A 23307-nucleotide genomic window follows, 5' to 3' on the forward strand; every position below is an offset into this window, starting at 1 on the left:
TCTATTCAAACTGTTCAAGAAGAATAACTACTTGAAATCTGGGCTATATCATACCCTAGGCAAACTATATTTGTGGTGCCCCTTCAGCATGTTCTCGCTTGCTAATTTAGGAAGGAGCCTTAAGGCCTTCTGCCTATCTTGCCTAAATGACAGAGCTGGCCATGCATCATACCTAACCAGGAGTGGAGGGGCATCTTTCTGCCCATGGAGCAAGCCCAGCCAAATGGCCTGGCAACATAATGGCCCAAAGACAAATTTGCAAACACAAACAAAGCACAATACAGCACTTTCACAAATAATCACCAAAGGAAACTGAGCTCAATGTACATCAAAACATCATAGAAATGATCTGGTCATGGTATAAATGCTGTCTGAACATGCTCTGCGCCCTCTGTGGCCGCCTTTGGAATTGCAAGGTGCAAAGACACCAAAAATGTTTCTGATGAAAGAATTGGAGAGGCACAGGGACAAGTGCCTTCTACCAAGCCCCTTTGTGAGCCCTCTTGTGTATATAGCACACCTCCTTATAATTAAAAGTTACTTATTATACATATTTCATGCAGGCACCTGCGCATGACTAAGGATAACCTGAAACATCTGAGCATGCAAGCACCATATAGTGCCAATAATGAAGACAACTTTGCTCCTAAATATATGTGATAAACATTCAGTTGTGTTTTCATTTTACCTGCTATTTGAAAGTAATATCTGAACTTTTGAATAGTTGTTATTTAAGCAGGTATCGGTACAGATTTCTAGAACCATGTAATAACAAGGATAATATGAACCCCATATCAGAGGCTTAAAGAAATGCAATAACCAAATGTGATTCAAACCATAATTGTAATTCCCCTTTATTTTAGCAAACCCCATATGTAAGGTGACCAGGTGGCTCATTTAACAAGGCACCCTTATGAAAATGCATCATGGAGGGCAGAAAGGTTTCAATGCAATACAATTTTTAATAGGGTCCTTATTTAAAGGGACGATCTGCCACCAAAGTACATAGCTAAACCTAAAATACATTCTTTATTGTTTACTTAATTGTTTAGCATGTTTAAATTTTTTATAAATATAAAAATAGTTTTAATAATCTAAACACGCATGAGCCAAATATCAAGGGTACAATAAGGAATTTGAAGTCTTTACTTGATTTATGAGCTCACTATTCATAGAAATACATAATAAGGCTATAACCAGCTTGCTTTCCTAGTAGACTTAACAAGACACAAACCAGGAAATCACTAATATTATAAAGTTCCATATTTATTTAACACCTCACATTGTAAATATTATAGACCACATGCCCTATAAAAGCAATCTTACTGTTTTAGGTTACAAGTGTAATTTTCATTCCATGTCCAGCTCACGATAATGAAAATGAATGAAATTTGCACTCAGTTTAGCAAGATGACATCACGCAAATATCTCTTTGTGCATTTTACATAAATTCCATTGCTCTATATAAATTCGTTTGGCGTTACGGAAGTCTATGCACAACCGCAAAGGCTTTTGGGAGGACAGGCGTGCATGGAATCGTCCATTGACATAGCTCAGACAAAGAAAAAAACTGTCTTGGCAAAGTAAGATTAAATGGCACATTAACAAATGAGCTGCCATTGTGTTATTGTAAGATGATGACCGTTGTGGGCATTGTATACCAGATTAAATAAAGGGAATTTTTCATGATTATTTTCCTTTAAAACAAGAGCTCCAACAGCTTGTATCGGATTATAATGTTGCCCCATATGGTGGCTCAGATCTGATCTGTTCATCTCTAGTAAGAACAAAAGCACTGCGGGTCAGAGGAAAGAATCAGGGCTATAATGTATAATTTTAGTATTCTATCAAAACTATTCAATATGACTATTGTAATGTAAATTGATCTTGCTTCTACTACAAGGTTAGTTGCATTCTAAATGTTTTTGTTTTCGTGGCTACAATATTTGGGTATGTATATGACATACATGTTTTAATATGAAGTCTATGTTTTACCTAATATTTTAATATAAATATGACTTCTTTTTGAATCATGAAAATCATATTGGTGACTTGCAGTAGATTATTTATACAAAGACGACAGACTGAACCATACTTAATAGCCACAACTCCTCCAAAATGGCATAGCACAACCCTATGAACAAATGAATATACAAATCACATGAGTTTAATGCAATAATTCTAAGAGTTGGTATGATAGAACCATAGCTTCCTCCAGATTTGTAATTCTGTGTATGGATCCAATTTGGTAAAATATTTTTCACTGTCCTTGTGATCCACCCTGCCATCCAATGGAAGGTAAGGACTATCTGAATGTCAACTTTTATTGGTGAATATTTTTTTTTATCTAAGTAGCTTATATAAAATGTCAAATATCACAAATATACAAATATCTTTTGGAAACAACTACTGCAAACCTAAAATAATTTTGTCCTTCTGCAAAAATAATATATATATATATATATATATATATATATATATATATATTTTTTTTTTTTTTTCAAAGAGATTGTCTTTGTATTTGATCTATTATATTGCTGCTTTTAGATTTGTTTTTTTTCCCTACAGTTTAATCGTTGTTAAAGCAAAGAATTCATTAAGCAATACAGCTCAACAAATCAGCCACTTTTAGTATTGGATAATTTACACAAACATTTATATTTTATATCAATATTTTATAAACATTTTGAAAATATGTAAGAAATGTAGAAAAAAAAACAAGCTTTATGTATAACAATGCTAACAACGACTGATGTTGAAATTTGTTTAAATATTACATTCATGTCAAAAATGACCAAATACTGAATAAAAAAAATCAGAACAATCAACCACACTTCATAGAAAAAAACATGCAACAATTGCATTTAAATAAATGACAGGACTTTAAAACCAATTAAAAACCCTATTCCGCAATGCATTTGCAGCCAAAATGTCGAAGGGCTGATTGAAATACATAGTGTTAATTCCTATGTACAGTAGGAATTCTGGATTTGTAATAAATGCACTGGTGTCTCAAGAGTTTTTCGCAAGAGATGAATGCGTTATGATTCTTTAAACATCTGGTTGGCAAGTAATCATCTCAGCTTAATCCATGGATGCCAAAAGGCTTTGGAAACACAGTTGGATGTAGTTGGCAGGCTGCAGGAGGAGTCAATAGAGATCCAGATCACTAATGCCTTTTTTTTTTTCAATAAATATCCTCCAAGTGGATTAGTGGTAATAAACATGAGAAAGATGATTTGAACATAATTACGGTCCACTTTATACGTGGTGTTAGACATTGGATACAAATACACTCAGATAATGCTACCAGATAAACAGAGCTATGTTTCTCCCTAAGCAGCGTGGGCACGTGGCTAATGGACTATAGAGTTAAGAACTCAATGTTTCTGAAAATTGCTTCGCTTTTGCGGATTGGCTTAACAAAAATTCCTATTGTTCTGTCAATCATTATGCAGATTTTGTTTTTGGTTAGTCACGCCATTTCAATTGATTGAATTCAATAAGGTCTATATCTAAAAAGTTGACATGAGTAAAGAATGCTTACTTTTTATGTAGTTAAAGTGTGCCATGTTTAGCTCTTTTTCCAAATTTTTCAGCGATTAGGTATGAGGAGCAGCATTTACAAGAATAAATGCTTTAACATTGGACCTTGAACATATTAGGGATTTCAGTGTCCTCAACACAGATGTGGCAGAATATCCACATACCATTTACAAATTCATTATAACTGAACACAGAACCAATGATAACACAAACCTTGGAACGCTACTGATAACACAACAGCAAGCTTCCACCACAAACCCATAATCACGACTGGCCCTGTGATGGACATGGATATGCACCATGGGCTTCAACAAGCCTTGTCATTGACACTGTCTACCCCTTGTTCAGTAGCCCACTCTTGCCGTAGATCAGGGATCCAAAGCTGTGGTTGCTAAAGACCCCAAAAGGAAAAGGCTACTGAATGGTATCGGGGGGGGGGGGCTCTACATTACAAAAAAAAACAGACAACAGCGATATTGATTGCTATTGACAAAATGAATACACAATTTCATATAAATTACAACATAATCTGTAATTCAGTACAATGCAGTAATTTCCTGAATTTTTAAAGTCAATAAAAATCCTGATTGGCTTTGAAGTCAATCCATTACATGTTTCAGCTAAACCATTAAAAAGGGTTGAGACCAACGTAGAAGGAACTATAATTGTGTGCCTGCTCCCGGAGTGAGAGGGGGGGACCATAAAATATAATTAACTTTGCTTAGAGTCCAGAAGTGATTCAAGTGAAATAAACTTTATTGGAATGACTGAGCTTATTATCAAACACATTGTATTTCTTATCCTTGCGAATCAAATGAAGGCTGAAATAGGGTGAACTCATCCGAGGATATAGGATCCGGAAGAAAATGACTTCCAATGAAATAGCGCTAGAGTACAGACGTACATACTTTATCTGTATCATTAGTAGGTCATTGGTGAGATACAGAAATCCAATTATTTTTGTTATCACATATTGTTTTAACGTATGAGCAGTCTTTGGATATATATATACAGAGAAACTAAGGTTAAAAATGAAAAAAGAAGCAGAAGCTGTAGGGACATCCTACTGGTTGCTATGGTGATTGCACTACTTTTAACAAATACTTCCGAAACTGCTGTTCGCACATATCCCCCAATCTGCACTGATGGACCCTTGACAGATAATTTCATAGTAGGCACTCCTCTCTAACATCATCCATATAACAAATAAAACCCTGTTTCACAAAAAGAAGAGCTTTCTGGCACCCCAGACAAATGTGGAATTATCAACCTAGAAGAGAGTTCACTCACCTTTATAATTCTGGAATCTCATGTAAATGCCAGAAATAAATATTTTAGAGTATAATCTAGTTTCCTTTTTGTTAAGATATTTGTTTTGTTGCAACCTATATTAAGTATATTATTCCCAATTAAGTGTTTCTTTGGAAACTGGTTCTGTTGATCTTTAGGCCGGGTAAACACCTGACAATATAACAGAAGTAACTGGGCAGTCTAGATGAGCTGAATGGTTCTTATCATTCGTAAAATTCTGTGTTTGTATGTTTATGTTTCGATTTTCACATGTTGCCATCACAATCTGTAGGATAAAAGAGTCAGAGGCATTACCCAAACTGCTGTGGTGGCCATGCAAGCTGTGTTGGGGGGCCTCCTCGTTGTTACTGTGTCTGCTGTCTCAAGAGTGTTGAAAATGTGCAACCGGAGCGGATAAAACTGAGGTTCAATAAGCCACACACAGGTATAAATAATTAGAAAATGTGTTACCAGCAAAAGGCATTAGTGCCAGCATCAAAGGATTTGCTGGTGCCTCAAGAAGCCATTGGGTTACTGGCACATGGATGCCCCCCTGCACTTCAAGGGCCGCAGGGACCTTTGTTTTATCGATGAAAAGAGTCAATAGCAGGTTAATGTAATCAGCAATTCTGGTGTCATGTGGTAAATGGGGAGCTATCAGCAAAAACAGTCCATTGGTTGCTATAGCGATTGCCACATTTGACACCAGAATTGGTCATTATGCGTAACCCTTTATGAGCCAGATGTGTGAGACTCCTACATTAGCATGTCTCTATTCCAAAAGAAGGGAGATAGCCAAACATTCAATTACCACAAAGTCTACCATTTGCGGTGATTTGTTTTCTGTACTTTTCAGGCAAAATATCGCTTGCAAGGAGTTATGCTGAAAACAAAAACAGCTTTAAACACAGTGGCATTAACTGCCAAATCATTTTCTAGCAGACGATAAAGTTTACAATAAGCAATGTACTATTTTAATTCACTACAAGCCCCTTGATATATTGCCTGACTAAATGGAAAATCCAGATATGCTATTAAAAATCAGGGTCTGGCTGAGGGATGGTGGCTCATTCCTACTGGGACCATCTTAAAACCTATGCGCAAGTGTACTGAAAATTTCACATGATCCAGCCATGTGTTAAAAATTACAGTCAGTTAAGTTCTCTGCTAAGAAAAATATGTGGGTAATTTATGAAATGTGCTCCGTGATAGAGATGTCTTAAGTAAAACCAGATTCTACAAACAAATCCATTTTTGAAACATGAACTTTAAAATAGGAAATGTTCCAAACACATCTGGAGACCAGGAGCATAGGAAGGGTGGTCTGACCTAACACCAGGACATCATCTAAAGAAGGTTATTATTGCTGGCCCATGTTGACTGATAACCGACTGTCCTTTTATGGAAACAGACTTCAATGAAGCCACAGGCAATATCGGGCTCTAAGGGCCGACATCTGTTTCTAGATACTTCTAAACCCAAGTTGATAGACCTGTACTGTTTTCGTATGAGTCTTGGAGAATAAACATTACTCAAAGACGTATGAAATATATTCCGCTATAGTCAATTAAATCAGCAGCCTTTCCTAATTTGTTTCTCCATCTCCTAATAACTCACACGTGACATAACATGTAGCATATTTTTTTTTATGGAAATCCATTGGATATTAATGGATATTAACCAAAAGCATTTAACCTCTAGTTCTTGGTAGCAATTCCAATCCAAAAAAAAAATCAGTTATGTTCCTTGGAGTTGGTACTTTGTGTGTAAAATAAATAAATAAATAAATAAATAAATAGAAAAAGAAAAAAAAGAAAACTACAATCTATGATTTTGTTAATTGTCAACAATGATTATAATTATTTGTGGAGGAATTATTTCAACTGGATTTGTCAGCAAGTCCCCTGAACATAACAAGTGATCTTGGGATGGGTTCAGATAAACTTGGTAGAACATTATTATTTTTGAGTTCCAAGCCAACAAATTTAGCTGTAAACCCGAGACCTCACTAAAGTGTTGGCTAATCTTTATGAGAGCTGTTTTGTTCCTCTAAGTCATCAAATTGTCAAGCTTGAATTCTGCCATAATTTAGGTATCTTTGTAACCTGCACCCTTTTTATCGTCTTTATCTTATTATTAGTTGTTAATAAAGAACGTTAGCTTTCTCCAGCATGTACTACACCATATAGTGTACTCTGTATAGATACATCAAAGGCCTAGATGATACTGATTATCTTATAAAACTCTAATTAATATGGAGATCATCAGAGCCACTTTTGTCCATGTGGTTTCAGTAACCAACTAGAAAGGTATTTAAATGAGACATTTATAATATATTTGACATGCTGGTTTGCAACGCCCCTTAAATGAGATTTATTTTAAAAAATGGTTATCCTAGATATTAGCGCTAATGTGGCAATATTAATATGCTTGAACAGATGGATATCTCAGATATTAGTATATGTTTGAAAAGAAGGACGTCTCTCGCGTTTCTTAGGGATATTTTTACCACATGTTAATGGCTTCTAGGAAGCATGTTATGGCTAATGAATTTCTGTTGGCTCTTTGATGCTACTCAGCCTAACTAATAGGGTTCAAGAAGTCTCTCCAAAACAGAGGCCTGTCTTCAGCATCCAGTTTATCACTTAAAAGGTCTAGTTTTATTACCCTGCATTTATATAGAATTTAGAGCTCTGATAAGGGATTAACATTTTATTTCCACATCAAGAATCGCTGACTTGCGACTAGATGACAACAACCTTTATCTATTGTTTAAAGAATACGGAGACGTCCACATAAAAATATCTATAATCAAATAAACAGTTATTGGAATTCCCTGCCACAAATAACACAAGCATCGTATCTTGGAAATTTTGTTTTCTAGGTGCTTATGTTTCGCCTTTTATTCCAGACCTGATTTATGTTCTGTTTCTATAATCTCTTCACGCCGCTAAACACTGAACAAGAATATTTCTCGCTAGATGTAAAATTTTATTCTGCCGCCATCATTTCACCTCTACTACTGTGAATGAAAATGTTAACTATTTGTGATGCTTCTCACAACATTGGACTGTGGTTCCAAGCTCTTGAAAATTGGCCATTTTGTTTCAACGCATCGCAAAATAGGGAAATTGCACAAAAACACAAATCTAGAAGAGAAATGAAATTCCTTTGCATGAATTCATTGGCAAAAAAAAAATGTTGTAGTCATTTCGGAACACATGTCCCAATGTGTTCTACTTGATCTCGAGTGAGTTTGTAAGTAACCTACCCCCTTTCCATTGCCACTAACAGGATGGAGACAGGGTTTCTTCCCAGACTTTCAGAAATCAATGTCCTTTTGTGTGATCCATTGGCCACAGACAGGAATGGCCTTGTCATGCATGTTCGCTTTTAATCATTGCTAACAGAAACTTTATATTTTAACAATTCGAGTTTAACTATTCAAGTGTCAGCAGCAGTGCTTAAAAATCATCTTGTGTTTCCAGACTTTTCTATGGATTTAGCTGGATTTGCATACAATTAACTCATCGTATGCAGAAGGACTCAGTTTTAGATATATTTTTTTGTTATTTATTTTGTTCGACTCTCTGTTTGACACAAGATAGTATAATTAGCAAAATATGAGCAGATGCGAATCTTCTGGCACTGATAGTGTTAACACGTGATACACTCTATTTTAGACTACATAAGCTACACTCTAATTACTTCATTGTCCCCAAATGGCAAATAATCCCCCAAACATTGTTTACATACCACTTAATATATAGATTTCAATATACAGTTCCATATGATAGAACCTAGTATCATGCTGGTCATTTTTATTAGGTTATATCATTTTGTTTTTATCGTACATGAATTAAATGTGATTTAGTTAATAAACTAGGTATTTAATTTAAGTAAATATTGGTTTTGTGAGTAAATATGTGTGGGTATTTTTGCTATGCAAAAATTTTGTATAAGCAAAATTCATAATTTCATTAATAATTAATAATTTCATAAAAATACACGTATGAAATGTTTGAAATATGTCGTGAGCAGATTGAGAGTTCATCCTATCGGAGAGTGGGAAAAAAAAGAAGTACAGATGGGTGTCAAAAATAACCAAGTGTCAAAATTGCTCAAGTATCCCTATTTTGGCACATGCTCATAGTCACAGCTGTGAATGCATTCTCGGTTTCCAAGTGCAAGCTTTCCTGGCACTCAAAGCAAACATTTGAAAACACTAGTGCCTGCTACTACTTTTAGAGAACGACCATAATAATTTCAGCTTGTTTAACTAGGAACGCCGTATAAATACTGATGACAAATTCAATTAGAATAACGAGTATCCGCAAATCTAGCAATATTTAAAAATGTATAAAAGAAATTAAAAACAGACGATTTGCAATGAGTACTTTTACACAACCCCCCCCACCACCACCAAGATTTCATTCAAGCTGACGCTTACGTACATGGTTAAATATTAACAACTGTATCCTCACTATTTATTTCAAGATGCAAATGTAACAACAGAGCGGTTTGAATAATTAATATTCTCAAGTTTATATGAGCATTGATGTTTAATTATTAATGGTGTGTATGTGTGCAAGCGTGTGTGTGTGTGTGTTGGCATATGCGAATATTAAAGCTATTTCTGCATTTTCCAGAAGTTAATAGGTTAGCCTTCTAGGCCTCAAAACACAATGATGTTTTTACTCATAAAACATTTAAAAAAAAAAAAAAAATCCTTACTTCCCCAATTTACAATTGTAGGCCTAATTAACACTAAGAATAAACATATCAGCCCAACACAGTGACCACCGATCAACCCAAAGAAAGGGCACAAGGAAAACAACTGGCAATAATTTTGCAAATGTGGCTGCAACAAGCTGGTAACCAGATAATGTTTCAAAACACCATCTGTGGTTTGCATACAGGCTCTTTGACCAAAAAAAAAAATGAATCGGTGCCCTACTAAAATAAAACAGAGAATCCACTATGTCAGCCAAGTGTGTGCGAAGTCCCCCACCACCCTTTCTGCACTCTCAATACACTCTCAGTCCAAGGAGGCCTCGCTAAAAGTGTAAGGGGTCCACACGACCGACTCTTTTTTCCCTATGACATATAACCCCGGCGCACACAGACCCCTGCCTTTTTCTTCCATTGGATTTCTCCAGATGTGTTTTCCCTGGCACTTGATCTTAAATTGGGGACTGGACCCACATCCAAGATTAATATTTTCTTCTGCATATTTGACATGAAGGAAAAAAAAAAAAAAAAAAGGAAAAAGAAAAAATCATTCCCAGCCGCAGTTTAAAGTGTAAGTAGTTCTGCAGATATTGTAGTGTTTCCTTTTGGTCAAAATTAAAAGTAAAATTCCAGCTGGGGTGAGGAAGGCTATATTTAAAGAAAATGGATAGCAGTTTGGTTGAAAGAACTATAATCAGCTATAATACGAATGATTTCAATAGAATAGGCTGAATCCAAATACCATGCAAAATATATGTGTGCTTAAACAAATACAGGTTATATATATATATATATATATATATATATATGCAGACACACACACACACACATATATATATATACTGTATTTCTAAAGATATATATACACATATATACGTAAACACTGTATATTGTACAGTGCTACGGAATTTGATGGCGCTATATAAAACAATAAATAATAAATAATAATAATATAAATATACTGTATATATATATTATATATATATATATTATATATATAATATATATATATATATATATGTTTGTGAGTCTTATATGTGTGTGTGTGTGTATATATATATATATATATATATATATATAATGTGTGTTTGTAGGAAAGTACATATTGTAAAAGAGAGCAGAACAATATAAATAAACATTGCATAGATATTGAGCTAGATAGATGATGAATGAGAGAAATATATTTTCTTGTCTCAAACGCAGTCTCCTAGTATAAATATATATTTTTCTATATTATCTGCATCCAGTCTGACACCCTAGTCTGTTTTAAACTATGTAGAGCCACATTAGATCTGGAGAGGTGACCAGATGGCAAGTAACAGCATCCTCCAAAGGAACAGGGCATGGGTTCTTACCAGGCATCCTGATCAGGCATAGATCACAAGGCAGAGCTCCCTGGTCTGCTCCCGGTGTCAGGGCTTAGTGTGGGCTGCTGGCCATGGGCTCTGGAGCTGCAGGCAGGATGCTAGACGCAGACAGATGGAGAGCTGACACTCCGTATTGCACTTGGAGCAGAAATGTGAATGATGACAGGAGCACATGTGGCCTTGAACCTAGCCCTGTGTCTTCAGGCAGAACAATGACAGGGATGTGTGTGCCACTGATCACAAGCCCAGGTTCCTGCTGCTGACTCGTCTCACTCCATCCAACGCTTTCACAAGAACTGCTCCCAATTCAGTGAATCAGCTCCTACCCTGAGACTCGGTGAACCTATCTCTCCAGCCCGACTTTGTCTGGTATTATTACAAATAACCATTAACACAAAAAAATATCTAGCTGTTAAATTTTAGTCCACGTATATAAACGTCACACACCACAGATCTCACTTAAAAAGTATCCTGATGCTGGCACTTCATCTGCTCCCTGGCTCAGCGTGATGGGAGTTGCAATCTCCAGCAGTTAATTATGCCAGAGTTTGTCTCTCCATAGCATTGCCTTTGTCAACCGCCCCCCCCCCTAAAACCATGCTAAAAGCAAAAAGAGCTTATTTTCCCCACATCTCCCTGTGGCTGCTGCGTTTAGATGCTCCAAACATTTGCAGTGTACAATTTGCCTTTGCATTTTGATCCATAGGAGATGAAAACAAAATATTCCTTTTTTCAAAGCTTAACAATCACCCCCCTCCCTTCCTGCCTCTGAATGTTGTACCCCCTCCTTTAAATGTTTACCCTTCCAGTGAATAACATATGCCTGGCTGGATTCAATGCACTCTTCCCTAATAAGCTTTAATGGACACCGTGATACATGAAGCTGCATGCCTTTGTTACATTGCTTTATCTAAGGCTGGCTATTTTCTTCCCAGCAGTCCCTCTTTAGTCCTTTGTATAAGATCCTTACCTCATAGGAGAAACATATGCCTGACAAGCATGTCTTATGGGGTAAGCTCAGGTTTACACAAAACGTCAAACTCCAGGAAAATAGCTGCTGCTTAAAAGTCTCTCCTTGAACATAACCCTTGGAGAACCTTCCTGGTGTCTCTGTAGAGCAGCTTCAGAACACATGAAGATCACACACTGTCTGCCTTCAAAGTGCCTTCCCCAGTATATGTTTCAGGCAGGGAGAGATGAAGCAATTATTATATTCCAGATATCCAGGAGGTCCCTTTGCAAACCTTTCAGCATTGCACAGTGTTTTTAACTATTTCAAGCCCTTGCTACTTCTTCATGGAGACCTCTCTCTCTCTCTCTTTCTCTTGCTTGCAGCCTAGCAAGTTAACTGAGCATTAAGCTGATGTCAATTCGAGCCCTGCCTTGCTATATAATGAGATCTATGTGTTTAAACAGTGACAAATGTCCCCTCCTCCCACTATGTCTTATAGAAGAGGCATCTTTGCCTATCACACAGCTCCATGTAAACAGCTCCTTCCAACACTCAAATATCAAATCACAAAGTGATCTGGAAACAATGTATCAACTTGCAACAAATGTTACCCCTATACTTCACCCTGTGCAGGATATAATGGCTGTGATGCAACAAAGTCAAGCTAGAAGACAAAATAAAGCAAGTTTTCTCTCTGAAATCTTTTTTTATGAACACAATGAAATGTAATTAACAATGATGTTGATAATAATAATAATAATAATAATAATAATAATAATACACTTCCCCTGTGCCAAGACTTTAAAATCACCTCTTTTTTGCTCATTATGCATCTTTTTACTTACGTAAAAAGGCATTTAAAGTTGTTATCTCACTGGAGTAATTGCCACTTTAAATTGATCTACACCAACAAGAAACAGGATCTCTGGGGATTGTCACCTTGAGCCTGGATCTGGAAAGGGTTAGACAAGGTACAGGACTAAGGGAGACCACTTCAGTTTGTAATTATCCAGGGACCAATATTTTCTTTCTCTTTCCTTTCTTTCTTTCTTTCTTTCTTTCTTTCTTTCTTTCTTTCTTTTTTTCGTTCTTTCTTTCTTTCTAACTGCTTTAAATGTCTCCCTTTGAAACTTGAAAAGGTTCCTGGTCCAGAAGCCCTCCTTTCATAGTTGTAATATATATATATATATATATATATATATATATATATATATATATATATATATATATATATATATATAATTTATGTATTTCTTTTTACACAGCAGCTATAACACTCTGCATCATTTAAAAATGTATTAGAAAGGCCAAAGCGTGTCTGCTTTAGGATGCATAGATAATGACCAGGATGGATGAGAATTGAAATCCAAGATGAAACCCAAGCCCAGATGTATATAAGAGAGTAAAGAGAATACAGAATGTAGCGGGATTAATACAGTGCTGTGTGTAAATGGGAAGAGGAAAGGTATCAAGAGGCTTTTTGATATACATCTTAAAAGCATCATAATGAACCCTTTAAGTTCTTTGCAGACACAAGCCAAGTGCTAAAGAGACCATACTATCATCCAACAGCATTACATAGTGGACTCGAGGTAGAAATGTGTACAAATAAAACTTACCAGAAGGGTCTGGGAGACTATGAAAATGCATCTGAAGGGTCTGGAGGCTGCAGTGATAGTAAGGAGGCTTATGGTCTGACTAACTGGCCCTTCAGCTTATAAACCCCACTGTGGTGGATAGATTGGGAATTCATAACTTCTCACAGTGGGTATTAAGTGAGTCCATTCACAAAGAAACTGACACCTGATTGATCCTAATTGCAAGCAATACACCCGACCAAATACCTTTTCTACCCCATCTGTTCTGGTCTGCCACAACCTATTCAATACAAGAGAAATAATAGTTTAGGATATTCTAACTCAACAAATAAAAGCACTCATTTAAGCAAGGTTGCATTAACACAGTGAAAACCACTGGCAAAATGGGTTCAAATGGCACATTTTAGCTTTAACAAAGCTGAAAAAGACTTTTATTTCTGCCTTTCTATGTGCAAGACTTGATAAACTGAATGGGGAGGTTCTCAACGATCAGCCAACTAGCCTTGATGAATGACCAGCAGAGCCTCTTCCGAGGGTGGGCTTAGGGGGGCACCAGCTTGGAAGGGCGGATCTGGTAATGTCCACAATTCCCTAAGTGTCACTCTCAAACCACTGGCAACAATTGATGCTGGCACATTGGAAAATTATCTTTTCTGGTTGGAGCTAGCAAATCAAGTAGAGGCAAATTGCAGGTCTTTCAAATTTAAATGTCCTACATTTCTGTTCACTCTCAAATTTTCCACCTAGCTGGAAGCTATTGGTGTTTTCTTAGAGTATCCCACTGCTAGGACAAACCCACCTAATGTGGGAGATGTATGGGTGGGAAGGCTGGATTTTTGGAGGCTGTCCTGCATTCCAGCAATGCAATGATATAATGCATCAATTACTGTGTAAGGACACTCAACCTGCAGCTACATTAAGTAGATCTGGTTGGGATCTAACATCATAAAGAGAAAGTAACATTTATTTGCCCCTGGGCAAAAGACCCCAATAATTAGTAGATAACACATGAATTATTAATATACATTATTTTGTAGATTATTATATTAAAAAATATTATATATGAAACCTACAGGTTTGGGCAAGTCATATCAACTCAGTATAGTAATACAGTGATAAATTATAATAATACAAAAGGATGTTATAACTTGATACAATACAATAATTAATACTTCCATATAAGTGGCTCCATTAATAGAACTCTTCTACAAATACATGATTTGTTATATATATGTACATGCTCTAGGGTGAGTGTGTGCTCATAAAGAGAATTATAAGTCTTGTATTATTTAAACAAGAAAAGCAGTGTAGTTTGCATCATCTTAGCTGGTACCCTGATTTAGTTTTCAAGGGGGAGGGTGCAGCATTTAAGAGCACTATATTCATTGAACAGGAGTTCCAACATTTTATTGGAAAGCCTTTGTTTTAATGTCAATGACTCTTTCCATTTGACTGGTGGTGAGTTAGTTTTGTTAAAATGCAAGGGTGATCCCATATGCTCCAGTGAATCTTCCACTCCTCTCATCAACAGAGACAAAAAAAACTGCATCTCTGCTGTGTGCTGGCTGCCATCTGGACAGTCCCTACCCAGTGCCTGCTCCACACCACACTGCAAGCAGTATCTCGGAGCTCTAGAGCTCTGTAGAGCTATTCATGACATACCAATTTCACATTTTCTGCTTGTATGCTTGCGACAATAAATGCTAATGAGTACCATGAATGGCATTTTTAAGACAATACAAAAGGTCTCCAAATCCCCTGCACAGAGAGGATATGTTTTCCAAACATTACCTTCTGTTAGGGACCCATTACAGAGTTAACATCTAAACCAACCCAGCAAGAACGGTAGGGATGCTGGATCCTGACTACAGTACCATTTGCTATGGATATAAAATGTCAGTGACAGTCTTTCATGTGCTCAAAGGGATTTAGTGAATAATTATCTTTTGTTGGAATAGAAGTATGTAGCAGTAAATTGGAAGAGATACTGTTTTCCCTGAAGAATTTACTCTAGAAAATACCTACTGATCAGTAGTCAAATCAGTCTGATTGCCAGGGAATCATTTGGAGCACTACATAGAAATGTGGCAACCAGATAGTTACTGCTGGTCATTTAATGTGTCCTTGTTCCCATTATAAAATTTGCATTTTTCTATGTTGAAGCTACTTTAATGAGCTCTCATTCTAGAACTGTAGAAATACTGAGAACTGATCAATAAATGAGGGCATTTCCACCATATAGCTTGAGGACTTGTCTCATGTCTATGCAATGGATGTGTGGGCCAGGAAAGGTTTCATAGCCCTCTTCTGCCAAGATGATGGGTTAATATTAGCTGTGTGTGCTGAAACATTGATAGTCCTTTTGTATGTCCTGGGGAGAATATGTTTATTATGCAACATGTTGGTATCTATTCAGTACTGGAAATTATATCATAGTCAATAGCTGTGATCCCATCACTGAGACCACCTGAGCAGAGGGATCACTGTAAATATGCCAATCACTCAATCTAAAGGTGCCATACTCTGCCCAGTAGTTTTAAATCAGAGACACAGACAAGAAGAAAGGACTGGTAGCATCCCCATTTGGGGTCTACCCAGTAGGTCTAGCTGAGGATGCTACCAGCCCATGTACCATAGTTCATGACATGACTTTGACACTAAATGGAGAGTTGACATGAGAGTTTGGTTTCATCTCCTTGACGTCACTATTTATTATGAAAGGCCAACACTAGTAAATTTCTTTAGTAAGAGGGACAGACCTGGCCCTGGATAATGCATAATTCAATGGAGACTTTGAGGAAATCTGGCTGGCTTAGCTATACATGTAACATGCAGCAGAAGCTCACTGGAGATGGACCTTCATAATGTATAGTGAAGTAAAAGAGATGAAACAGAGATCACCTCTTCCTTTTAGCCCCCACAGTGGATTATTAGAGATGGAATGTGTGGAATGCAGATCATTCTGTGGATACATTTACTCCAGGATCCACCAGGTGGAGCAAATAAACAGCTCTTTGAATCTCTTCTCATTCTTAATAAATCACTAAAACACATGGGGTCTTCAAAAAACTATGCTAAATAAACTAGGTATTTTAAAGCGATTTATATTCATTAAATGGAGTACATTTCTGCGGTCAAAAATATACATACTAGGTTGGCATAACATAAAATACTGATAGAGCCCCTAAAAACAGGATCGCTAATATTTCTAAAAATTCCCAAAGATTTGAGATTTATATTGGAATCGGTTCTGCAAAACCAATTAAAGAGTACAGATGCTATTTATACACCTCCCAGCTGAAGTTTCTTGTTTACCACTGCTACGTTTTAACACTTTGGGTGCCAGCAGAATGTGCCCTATAGCAGTGAAGTTTAACATATTAAGGCATCAGTCACCTCTTATTATAAAATAGAACTTAAGCCATGATCAGACAGACACAGAATGAGTGACCCCAATAAAAGGTTGTAAAAAACCTTTTTGAGACAGCTTGGTATGATGTGAGCTATGACTTCTATACAGATGGAAATCAGCAGGTCACACATCCCTATACCTTTATGACCAAATATTAAAAGTAAAATAAGCACATCCACAGTCAATCATTCCTATTTAGCTATGGAATTGGGGTAGGAGTTAATAGCAAGCTGAGCTTTGTGGGATGTGTTGTATCCAATGGAAGAATGTTTTCTGCACATACTTAAGCAGAGCTCAGTCACTGTTCCCATTCAAATAATTATACAACAATATCGGTTACAATGTCTACAGTCATAGCACGACCTCTTAAAAAAGCAAAGGTTCACTTAAGGTATCCATCATTCACAAAGAAGCTACATACCATGAGGTTCTGCAGCAGCTGGGGTAGTAGTTACACTAATAGCCTCCTAGTTACATACTAAAAAGTACCCAGCCCTGTCTATAAATAGCAGAGAAGAGTGAGGGCTACTGGTGTCTTGAAGCCCTCACCAGTGAGATCCAATTACTCAACCAGTACAAAAGTTGCACTTAACCTCTTCCATGCCAGGCTGTTGAGCCACCAAGACGTCACGGCCGTGACTTGGTTAAAGAGAGGCTGATTGCCAAGCGTGTATCTGTCAGCAGTAAGAGGGGAGAGCAGTTCCTGACCCAGCCCTGCTGCACACAATGGCTCCAGTGAATGGAAGGAACCCAGGCAGAGCACAGATAGCCCGCTGTCAGGGACCGGCAGGATGTGTGATCTGCAAGCCGAGATACGGCGCCGGTTCACACACCCTCCCTGCGCCGGGATGTTTTGCTCTGCGGGTAATTAGAACAAGGAAGCCGGGGCTCGCATGTTCGACTCTGACCCCGGAGCCCCGGCTCCGATATTCTGCCTATCAGCTTCCGCAAGAGCTGCCTACAGGAGCCGCGCAGCCCCAGCACTATCCGGGCCAGCCCCTGGAAACAAGTGCTCACCGATAACTGCCAGCCCCACTTCCACGGCGATCAGGACCATTCCACGCTGACACGCGGGTACTTAACCCCTTCCCCTGTAACTGAAGGGAGTTGCTCACATCCCGCTGCGTACATTCTTTAAAGGGTTCATTTTTGGTAGGAGTTCAAAATCAATTTAAAAAAATGAAATCACGTAATTGTTCAGCTGTTTATAGATTGTCAGCTCCCAAGACCTCTTCATGTACCGGCATGTCCTAATATGCGCTCATGTTAATGGAAATCGTCTTTGTTAAAAATGTCCCCTTAGTAACAGCGCTACGGAATCTGCTGGTGATAGATATATATGGCCACGGCTCAGAATGGGTTAAGTACATTCCCTCAGGGTCCACACATAAAAGTCAGCAGTATGCAGATTGAGTGCACATTTTCAATGAGTGGGGGGTGGTTTCCAGTGTGGCCGGATGGTTTTGTGAAATGGATTTAGTGTAGGGCAACCATATGGCTGCAGATTATCATAGACAGCCTTGTTTATGAGCTGTAATTCCCCAAGGAGCTCAGTGCTGTTTCAGCACTACACAATAGCAGATATGCCCATCTTCTGGAGATGTCAAACGGTGACACTTTACAGACACGATCCAGAGCTGTGAGGCAGGGGGCTTCTGGATTCCATTAAACGTTACATTTTGTTATTGTTTACTTAGAACATTCAATGTAACAGAATCATATATATATATTTACAGATTTAAGTGGGATTTTGTATTTTAATAAGGGTGCTTCCTAAAACAGTACAACTCTGCTCTAGGCTATGGGCTTCCAGTGTGTGAAATCATATAGTCTTGAGCCCCATACACCCCATATTTTTGTGTTTTGAATTTACTATAAAATAATTCATTTTTATTTTATTTTTTTAAGGATGGCACATGGCACACGTATCCTAGAAACAGGTGCATATATATATATATATATATATACACACACACACACACACAACTGGGTTAACCCTTTCAATGTCTGCTGCAATTTACAGCTTTGATTACAGCTTTGATTTTCTTAATGCTGTGGAAGACTGTCTTTTTCTGGAAAAAAATTAAAAAAATAATAATACTTGTGTTAACCACATGTTTGCATGTGCCTGTCTACAGCAGTCCTGTCTTACCCGGTTTGCCTTTGTTCATAGTAACACATTCAAGCGATTTGTGAATGGTAAATTGGCTAATAGTTTTGCGAATGTATTCATTTTCAATTTAATTTCATCCTAATCATTCACAGTAATACAAAAAAAAATCCATTCCCTTTACATCTCAAAGATCATTGAATATAATATGCGCAAGAATAGGCAGCAACCAACAGAGAGAGAAAAAAAAACACAAAAGCAATCCTGCTTGTCTGTGTTCAACACAAAGAACATTAAATGAAAACAACTGGCATCCAGCCAAATTCCTATAGAGGCAAAGAGATTCAAATAAATTGATTTCACGCATCACACTGACCTGGGAGCAGCCAGCACTGTTACAATATTCTCAGAGCTCTGTGTGGGGCAGAACCCATTAATGACTGAGGAGTCCATTACCCCATACAGGGGGACATAGACACTGTGTGTGTGTGTGTGTGTGTGTGTGTGTGTGTGTGTGTGTGCATGGAGAACTTTGTATGGGGGTGGGGGTTTCTAGTTATCCTGTTTCTGGCAAAGCTCACACTTCTAGATCTAATATTATAAACAATGATGGCTACAGTAGCTATGAGTAAAAGCAAGTGATCACATCTAATGGCCTACAGTAAGAGACATTACACTCATTCTGACACATGGTGATGGGTGTTGTTGTTCATCACACCATTCTGGGTCAGAGGTTGCCATTAGTAGTTACAGAGGGGTAGGGCATGGTGAGGTTTTTTATGTTGAAATGAGTTATGCCTCTGTCAATTCTAGTCTTGTTTTACCCCTTGAATATATGTATTGTATTAAGTTCTGCATAAATTGTTGGAGCTATATAAATAAAAACTAGTATACATCTATATCTATTTAGATGTATTGTGATAAACTTGGCGATGATGTTCTAACAAACTTTATCCAGTTTGCTTATGTTGGCGTGTGATCTCCTTTATAACTTATACATCCAGAGGATGCCATAAGATGGAAAACAGATCTCCTTTGGAGATTATTATCCACCAGTCTGAATCTGTTCCTAATAGCTCTGTAGCATTACAATATGATACAAACGTATTTTTCCAAATGTAAAATTATAAAAATAAATGATGACATCTGTTGGATAATCCTTTGTTGAAGTTCACAAAGCACCTACTGCCAATAACAGTGGGTTTTGTGATCATTAGAACAAAGAACTAATAAATACAGTAGTAACCACATACATTTATTGTGGGTATTCTCCAGTTTCCATAAGAATTTGTGTTACAATATCTATATATATTGCATATCTTTTACTATATGAGTGATGTGATTGGGGAGGGGAAGAGGTATATCTCTTGATCCACATGGTAGTCCTATATAGACAACAATTCAATATAATAAACTTATGGAATTTCCAGACCTATTCTACATTACATTGTAGGATGCGTATGCGTTGGTTCAATAAATTGTATCTTCCTTTTGAACTTTATTAGAATTATGATGTCAAATATTAGTATAGCCCATATCAGGTACTACCAGATATGGTAGAATATAAACTCCCCATGGTGTCATCTCTAATCTGGGACCACAACATCTGGAGAGCTGGCTGTTGGTTATCTAGCTAAAAACATTAATTCTCAAATATCCTATTTACTATTTTCTTATTTTAGCAGGTGGTATTAGAGGTGCCCTTTGGGTTTAACTCCTGAACGCAGCAACCAAAATGGTGTTTGGAAATCCATTCTTCACCTAGCCACATCATACACATCTTACTGGAAAGCTTAGTTATTTTAATGTCCCACAGACTAAAATTGTGTTTGCACATAAAATTGTGTTCAAAGACAGCTGTGTCACCCAATGCAAATATGGTGAAACAACATAGACCAAATTCCCAAGCAAAGGGGTTTATTATAGAGAGTGTGCTATGGGTATAAGTACATCAAATATTGAGAAAGACCTTGATCAAATTTTTATGAAGGACCAGAAATATAGATCCACAGACTGAAAACCAGTTCATTTTATACTTAGACATACTAAGATCCGCTTTGTTTGCCCATGTATTGTATAAACAACAAACAATTCCCAAATAGTAAAACCCCTGGACACAATATGGATCCAATATGGATTTGGAACAGGGGTCTTCTCTGTTGCTCTGCCTCTTCCCCTTATTAAAAAGTGACCAGGGTAGGTATCAATGGGCCTAGATTTTTCAAAATAATCACTTTCCCTCCTGAGACTATTAGTGGAAAGCATCAGTCTCTCTCTCATAGTGATTATGCACTGTGTCTGTTATCCAAATGTCTAGATTACACAGTGTATTCCAGCGCTGAGAACAGAACTGCCCTAATGATGTATGACAGGTTAAAACAGCAAAAGAAAAGAGGTGTTCATGTTCATTCCTTAAGGACTTCCAAAAGGACAGGTTTTCATGGAAATACATAATTAAGCAATTTGTCTTTGTGACAATTTAGACAAGGCTAGTTTAAGTTCTGCAAATATCATTCTCTTTTTTAACATACAATTTCTCATTATGGCAACCAGCAGTTCCTCTGAAGGTTAACTGTACCGTTCTCGGCTCCGGTACCCACGGACGATTACAGAGTAAAAAAAAATAACTTATTATTCCATTAAAAAAAAGCCATTAACAACTACTGTTGTAATTGGCTGAATCATTAGATTGGATGACCAAAAAAGACAAAACAATCAAATATTACAAGTAATAACAAAATAATTTATATAAAAAAAGTGGCAAATGTATCAAGTTGAATCAGTGTGAATACACGCAGTTCTATGAACCTCTATAAGATAGGTTTTCCCATTGAGTGAATTCTCCAGTTCATCAAGGATCTGAGAACCAAATAATCCAATTTTACATCTCAATAACAGCGGCGATGGTGAAGCTTTATCAGATTTACAGAGGGCCCAGGCCACGGTCTATCCAGGAACATTTTTATCCAAACAAGGCTTTTGGAAGGTATCTATCTGGCATTTATTCAAATGTCCATCACAAATCCTACTATAACCTTCCCTTGGCATAGTCTATGGCGCTATATAAAACAATAATAATAATAATAATAATAATAATAATAATAATTTGTATTATTATACTTAAATATCTCATACTTAAATATCCATTAATAAATGTTATCATTATGATTGCATAGACAATGTCTTCAGAATATTCTGCTTGTATAATATATAAAAGTCACTAATGTGACTTGTATAATATATAAAAGTCACTAAATTACTAATGTAATGTTAAAACTAACTTTAAAAGATTACTATAAAAGAAAATACACAACAATGTTACACAACATTAAAACTAATGTAATGTTAAAACTAACTTTAAAAGATTACTATAAAGGAAAATACATAAAAAAGGATCTAAAAAAAACAAAACAATCTTAATATGTTATATCGTCATGGAAATTGCTGAAAACATACATTTCTAAACAATTATTACTTTTTCTCAATGGTATGAAGTAATGAAAACCACATGAATAATCTGAAATCCATGCAGTAGTTCAAACTACAACCAATCTGTAATAAAGAAAGTGAACCCTGCCTTATAAAGGATTCTTGTTACAGAAATATAATGTGAAGACCAGATGCAGACAGAAAACCTTAATTGCAGATGGGAATGCAATTGCCGGCACACAAAATTCTTTTTTTTTTTTTAATTCTTTTTTAAAAAATCAATTTTAACCATATGCGAAACGCATTTCTTTTTCTAAGGAATGCAATAAGTAGAGAAATATTTCTGTGCAAATCCAGTTAACCTCATGCTTGTGGTACTTTTATCTACCCCACTCCACCCTGGAAGTGTTGGCTCTGCTTCATCCACAGGAAAAAAAAAATTTGGTCTTGGCAAATCATTTTCTATCTTCTCATTTTTATTAATGTAATAGGATGCAAACGGTGTGGGTGAATCAGCCACATAAGAAATCAATTGGCATTATCCATTGCAGGAATTTTGTCATGGCTTGAACATACTTCCCACGGCACCGTGCCACCATTTGGTAATAATTTATCCAGATATGTTGTGTCTTCCATCAAATTAGCGCTTTAATCCAGCACTGGTGGTTTTTTTTTTCATGTGTTCTCTTTTCAAGAACTGTAGACTGGAAAACCAGTTGCTGCCACAAAAAAACAAGGGCATTTAATATTGAGTTGATGCTAAAGGTGACTCTCTGAGGAAGACCTGTTTAGGGTTGAAGCATCGTAGTCAATAAATTGTATACGATATATTTAATATGGAGACATGGTAGCGTTATATGTTTTCAATGTCT

At 36.8% G+C, this 23307-nt stretch overlaps 1 protein-coding gene across 2 annotated transcripts in view; it reads right to left on the reverse strand.

Annotated features, from left to right (window-relative positions):
* The window catches only part of RUNX1T1 (RUNX1 partner transcriptional co-repressor 1), a 71920-nt gene that overhangs the window by 35252 nt on the left and 13361 nt on the right, over nt 1–23307 (reverse strand). The window contains exon 1 of one of the 2 annotated variants that reach the window (XM_053467275.1): nt 10923–11192. The exons of the other annotated variant lie outside the window; for it this stretch is intronic. Within the exon in view, the coding sequence (XP_053323250.1) occupies nt 10923–10929 (7 nt within the window). The 5' untranslated portion in view covers nt 10930–11192. Of the gene's footprint in view, nt 1–10922; nt 11193–23307 lie in introns of those variants that run through there. 2 annotated transcript variants of the gene reach the window in all.

This window comes from Spea bombifrons, chromosome 5, assembly GCF_027358695.1.
Source record: "Spea bombifrons isolate aSpeBom1 chromosome 5, aSpeBom1.2.pri, whole genome shotgun sequence".
Lineage (NCBI taxonomy): Eukaryota > Metazoa > Chordata > Amphibia > Anura > Pelobatidae > Spea > Spea bombifrons.